The sequence below is a fragment of the Acartia tonsa genome, chromosome 8 (genome assembly GCF_053477335.1).
Source record: "Acartia tonsa isolate MP-2025a chromosome 8, ASM5347733v1, whole genome shotgun sequence".
Classification (NCBI taxonomy): domain Eukaryota; kingdom Metazoa; phylum Arthropoda; class Copepoda; order Calanoida; family Acartiidae; genus Acartia; species Acartia tonsa.
The window spans coordinates 11,632,178-11,638,747 of record NC_137267.1 but is presented as its reverse complement, the minus strand read 5'-3'; the positions used below and the strand labels follow the sequence as shown (position 1 = coordinate 11,638,747).

Here is a 6,570-nt window from a genome sequence, read left to right as displayed (position 1 = left end):
TGTCTTTTAATTAAGATCTACTAAAATTAACACTGATTAGGAATTCATTTTTATTTTTGATTGTTCAAGCCTGTTCACAGCTATTTCAAAGTAATAAGCCTAGCAAAAAAATAATCAAACTTATCTTCTTTCGTTAGTAGTAAGTAAAATCAGTACGACGATGGGTTATAATCAATAAAAATAGATAAAGTGCCAAATAGCCAATTCTGGAATGCTAGCCATTATTTGCTTCAGTGACTTCTATGAATCTTGATTGGGTAGTACGAACCAGGTCCATCAGTGTCAAATTTTCTACCAATAAATTTAATCAAGAAAAGGGGTATTTTTGTGTGTTATAATTGAGGGTGTACATCATTTTATGGTCCATTGTCTTATCCCTGTATTTAGATTCTAAAATTGATATTTGGTATTCTTTTTTTCTACCAATTTTTGATTTAGCATTTATTTGAGCTTTCGTTGATATTCTTTGAAATATTTTTTTTAAAGAATGCTTTTTTAAATGAAAGCAAACAATTTTTACGATATCTTTTTCTAATAAAAAGGTAAAGAGTACTTTTGTGATTTATGCTCAATTTCCCCCAAAAAAATTACAACTTTTATAATCTATATATAAAAGGACCTAGCTAATCGCTGGACCGATTTGATTCTCCCCTACAGTGATATCGTCCCTTAGAAGATATAATCACATCAAAAAATAAAATGTAAAGTGGGGGGTCAAATAATGAACGTAAATGCGCGCAATGATGCAGCCATTTATGTTGTATATATCCAAAAACAATAATATATGATTTTTAAGTATTGATATTTTTAAAAACCCCTGATAGAAAATCGAAATTCTGTCAAATTTATGTCCTATAGATGTGGCTTAAACTATTGAACCAAAAAATATGCAGTTCACTAAATTCAAGTTTAAATGCACTTCGTGCAACTACCCCTTTAAAACAAATCTATCTTTCTCTATTTGAATTGAATTATGTTATTTATTCTATGTTAAAACATTTAAAATATATATAAATCAATGGATCTATGACCCATTATTCTTGTTTTCAGACTGAAGTGTTATGTTTGATATTAATTAATACCCGTGAAGTTTAGAAATTTAAAAAGATGAATATTTTGTTGATATTATTTTACTGTCTAGAAATATTAAACACAATCAGTGCCTTACCAGATATAATAAAAATAGGTAATTATTTATTTTTAAAGCGAAGCTTTTCTATAATTAGGGTAGGTCCGTTCGTACGTCCGAACGTCCGTCCGTACGTCCGTCCGTCCGAGATAGATAGCTTTTATTTGTTAATTTAGGCATGTTATAATAGTCCTATCGATTTAAACTTTGCATGATGATTCCTGTAGTAGTTAGGTACGCTTTAGAAAGCGCAGCAACTCTATAATCATTACCATAATGTCCGTATGTCCATTTTAAACATGTTGATTTTTCTACTTTTTTAACAACAAATTTTTATGAGATCTAATTATCCGATTGATCTGATTTTTGGTATATTGATTCCTGGGACAACAAAGAACAATATTATAAGCGAAGCAACTCTATAATCAAGTCCTAAAAATGTAAGTATGTCCATAAACATTATCCTGTATCAAGCAGTTTTTCAACAAATTTACTTACAATTTTGCTTCAACTCTTATACTTTTATATTCTGATGATTATTCAGTTTAGACACTATACAAGTGTTAATGTCCGTTTGTCCTACCATTTCAGTGCTTCGCTTTTATGGATGTTGTCATCCTTGTTCTTTTCTATTTTACTCCATTTCTTTTTGTTATTTCTCATTCACTCCTACCCCGTTTCATCTCAATTACTATTTTTCTAATTTTAAATAATTATTTATTTCAAAGACTTCTTAACTTCTCTTTTTTTATTTAAAAAAATTGATATTTGTAACCACTATTTTTTTTGGATATCGTCCAATAGCAACGTAAATATTAACGTAGCCAAGTTGCTACAAAAGAGCAGAAAGAAATTTGCTAGCAGACGAAAAAGGTTCTCAAGATTAGGGCCATGTAGTTGTCTGGGTTATACTTCTATACTAATTTTATGTTAGTTTATCTGCGAATCTTTATTATGCTTCTATGCCTCAATGATTTAAATCCTTGGAACCAGTGGCGGGCACATGGTTTTGCCAGGGTTGTGTATTTATTGATATTGAAAAAAGGGAAGGCAGGCCTTACCATTTTTTACTGGGTGTGTTGACACCCCTATTTATCCCCTTCAGCACCTATATGCTTAGTACAGAAATACCAATATATTGTGGTAACAGATAATTTTTTGTTCAGGTGGTCTATTTGATATCACTGATCACGGCAGAGATGGAAAATTAGAAACAGCTTTCAGGTGATCTTTTAATTTTCATCATAGCATTTCTATGACACCAAATTTATGTCTAAAGCTTTTTTTTTTGAAAGTGTGAGTTTTCTTGGATGCTATAAAATTACTTACATAAACAAGGATATAAACATCCTGAAGCGAAAAGCTCCAAAACTAAAACCATAGTCATTAGCTTATTAAGAATCAATTACGTAGTAAGGGCGAGGATGCAGTTAATGAACCTGTAACTTTAGGCCCAACAACTAGTTATTTAATACCTATATTTACGACAACTTTCTTTTAATGAAATCTTCCAACTTTTAACATTTACAAAACGGCCTGCTTTATTGCATCATAACTAAGGGAGGCAACATCTCCTATCCTGTCTAGACACACAGAGTATTGTGTAGGCTACCACACAACAGACAACCAATCCTTTTTATTGCACGACCTATGCCTAACAGTACAAACTGTGTATGGTATTATGTCACATGCTAGTATGACTCGTTATTGTCTCAAACCTTTAACCCCTCAAACACGTTTCTAATCAAAGACAAACGATTTTTAGTGTTTATACCTGCAAAAATAGAGTTCATATGTTTAACAATATATATAGTTGTATAGCTATGCTGTAGAACAATAAAGGGGGAAGGGGTAAACAACTGTATGTCCCCACCCCACGGAACCTGTGCCGAGTTTCAATTGGGCTTTTGAATATCAGCCAATTAGCGTCGGGAATATTAACACAGCCAAGTTACTACAAAAGGGCAGAAAGCAATTTGCTAGCAGCCAAAAAAAGGTTTCCAACACTGGATCTGGGCTATAATATTTAAAATTGTGTAGATATGCTGTGGAACGAGTGAATCAGGACCCAAACTTGTTGAAGCCCTCCAGACTGTCCGCACAAATTGAAAAAATTGCGCCCAGAGATTCCTTCCATGCTTCTAAAAGAGGTGATAATGTTTTTTTCAGTATGGTTTCCAAATCGGTTAATATCCGCTGAATAAGAACCGGTTCTGTACAGAAAAATGATATATAGTATAGTGATTTCTAACCTTGCATATAGCCATTCTTGTTAAAAGTTAATTTCTATGCATGCAAAAATAATCTTGGCAAAATTTATTATTTTTTTTACAGAACATATATAAAATCCCACTATTTAAATGGACAAAGATTAGGTTAGGTTAAAGCTTCTTGCTTGGGCTATGTATTATACAAATACAAAAATAGCTGGAGGGGGGGGGGGAGGGGTGATTTTGCTCTCCTATCTAAATACTAAACTTTACTAAAATGTGTAATGATATTCAAACTAATCTTCTTAAATTGTTCCCTTACGGCAATTTCTAATTCTCTTCCCGAAGAAGAAAACTTTAAAAGAATCAGGTTGATTGCAATAAGATTTAGGTTGTAAAACTGATTTCTATTTCTATTCAGTATTAAATACTCTTTTAAATATTCATACCATAATTTGTCAGCTTTTAAACTTTAAAAAATTGGAAACTAGTAAAAGTGGCTGACTTAGATTAAGACGTCAAAAAAAATTAACCAATGAGAGGCCAGTATACACTGTAATTGACCAATGGTAAAATTTATAGTGGCCTCTTATTGGTTAATTTTATACGTCATAATCTGAGTCAGCTACTTTTACTAGCTTCAAAATAGTAAATTTGGTACCAGTTGTGTGTGTGGTGGTGGGGTGCAATGGATTGTTCTTAGGGACTTATGAACAAGTTTAAATAACAGCCTAATTTTAAATTAATTTAATTACTGAGAAGATTAAAAAAAGTAAATTTAGAGTAGCTTTATGCTTAAAAATTCAGCAGGATGTGACTTGGGACTTGAATTGACCACAGATAAAACTTTGTTATGCTCCCAGAGCCCTAAACTTGAAAAAGTGCATGTGGTGCTTGAATACTTGCTTTTTTAAAAATCAAGGTATGAGATTAAAGTAGTTAAATTAATTCCTAGAATTGCATTTAAGAATAAACATGCTGAATAGTCAAGTAATTACACCAATTGAAAGGTTTATTAACTTGAGCTTAAATTTGTAATTTTAAACTACCTAATATGAAATTAATAGTAATTTCTCTATTATGTTGAAACCCAGGGTTGATTTTTTATTTTATTCTCCACAATCTTAAAAAATGATAGTAAGCTCGGTTTTTCTATCAGGTTCGAGTCCGGATCACTCTACATCAAGTAAAAGACAATAAAAATGGTTGGTCAAGCGTGCGTGAGTAGGGGAAATGTCTTTACACATAAAAAGACACAACTCACTACAATAAACATTTGGGACTTCAGCTACCTACAGCTTTGAGTACTAATTCTAATTCATGAAGTTGACCTGGTAAATGGCTCAAATACAAATTCTATAATGTCAACCTCCATCTAAGACATTGATACAAACTTGATGCATACAAACAAAAATGTAAAATGCAAATCAGTTGAAAAAGTTCTCACCAATATGCATGTTGAAATGTTGGTGTAAAATAGAGTTATGACTATAGAGGCTAGACCCTCACACTTATTAAATTTAACCAACCTAGGAATTTTTTATCCAATCTTAACCAGACAAATGCCATCTAGCTAAAAAAGATGCGTAGATTTCATTTCTGGCAACCAGAAAATCCGCAGAAATCGAATTAACGAGTTCCAAAAAAGTTTCATTAAAAAAAACCTTACACCAAAAAGAACAAACAATAAATATAACGACGACTTAGTTTCTTTTTCCTGTTTAATACAAATTTTTTAAACTAATTTTCAGACATGCATGTATTTTATAATATTCTTTTCTGAAAAACATAAAAAGGATTTTTAACATGAACAAAAAGCTACTTTTAGTTCTAATGAAAGATACTCTTTTTTTCTTGTAATAAAATTACTTTTGTACATTAAAAAAACCCGCATTGTCTCTATTTTATATTTAAACATGCATGTCGTAATGATTAAAAAATCCAGCCATTTGAAATACCTAGATAGAAAAAAAAGAATATTTTCTCCCTGTGGGCAAAAGAAATTTTTAATTATAAGGGTGAAAAAGGTTTTTGAAAAATATAGTGAATTATTAAAAAGTGAGGTGACATAGTAATATAAAAATAATCGGGTGTAGTCCTTTTCGTAACATTGCACCTTATAGGGCGATTCTTTGTATTTAAAACAGTAGCTTATCTCCTATTGCTAGTCCTTGCGGGGGGGCTCTAACCCTGCGGAGCCAATTACCTAACCCTGTGGGGAAATCACCTAACCAAATATAACCTAACCTAACCTAAAATAACCTATAAAAAGCCATTTTAAAAATGCGACGAATCACCCCTTATGGGGCCATGTTACGAAAGGGACGATTCCCAAATAATTAAATATGTTTTTTTTTGTGGGACAGTCATTCATTTAGTAGCGAAGCATTGTTATGAAAATTAAATGCCTTTAATTTTTTTCAGCAGCTTATTTGTAATGGCTCCAATACTGTATACTATGTCTGTATGTTTATTAGCTCTCTCCAATTCTTCTTCGTGGTATTAAATCTTGTTAGATAAACTTTTTTTCTGTACTGAGAATTTTTAATTTTTGATTACTTTGTTTCCAAGTGACATAAAACAGGCCTTTAATTACTGATTAAAACTGTGTCTTATTTAGGCATAATTTTTTTTCACTTTGGGACACCCTAAAAAGGTTAAAAATGAAAATACTTTGTTTTGTCAGGTATGTCCAAGGGTGTGTTTATTGTTTGCCCCCCTCCCCACATACACACACCCAAAACGCTTTTGGGGATGTCACAGGCACCATGTATATTTAAGAAGAAAAAAATGTTATTTTACTCATCCCCCCCCCCCAACCAAAAAATTTACCAACAACCATTTTGGTGGAAGTATTTACCCACCCTTCCCTAAATAAAATAGGATTTTAAAGAATTTCGTCTTTTTATCTCCCCCACCCAAATAAAAAAGCTTTGATGTCCATGATCATGGCTCTAAATACAATATAGTTCCACCTAATAAAAACAAGATTTCTATTATAAAATTTACATAAAAATAAACATTGTATGAAAAAGATAAAATAAGAAAATGACAGCTGTTTTCAATTTTTTAGTAAAAAAGGACCTACAAACAAAGGTTATTAAATAAAAGGGTGAAGGAAGCGAAAATTGACTTTCACTCACTTATAGTCGGAAATTCATTATCAAACAGAGGGCATGCACAAAAATTTTAAGCCTTTTAGCTCTAATAGGAAGTGAGATAATAGGGGGG

At 31.7% G+C, this 6,570-nt stretch overlaps 1 protein-coding gene across 1 annotated transcript in view; it reads left to right on the top strand.

Moving 5' to 3' along the window:
- Positions 1 to 1,054: 1,054 nt before the first annotated feature.
- LOC145325996 (glutamate receptor ionotropic, kainate 2-like) overlaps positions 1,055 to 6,570 on the top strand; it is a 70,092-nt gene continuing 64,576 nt past the window's right edge. Inside the window, exons 1-3 of the mRNA XM_080169057.1 lie at positions 1,055 to 1,186; positions 2,296 to 2,353; positions 3,170 to 3,279. Coding sequence (XP_080025183.1) covers positions 1,108 to 1,186; positions 2,296 to 2,353; positions 3,170 to 3,279 — 247 coding nt within the window. The 5' untranslated portion in view covers positions 1,055 to 1,107. The remainder of the gene's footprint in view (positions 1,187 to 2,295; positions 2,354 to 3,169; positions 3,280 to 6,570) is intronic.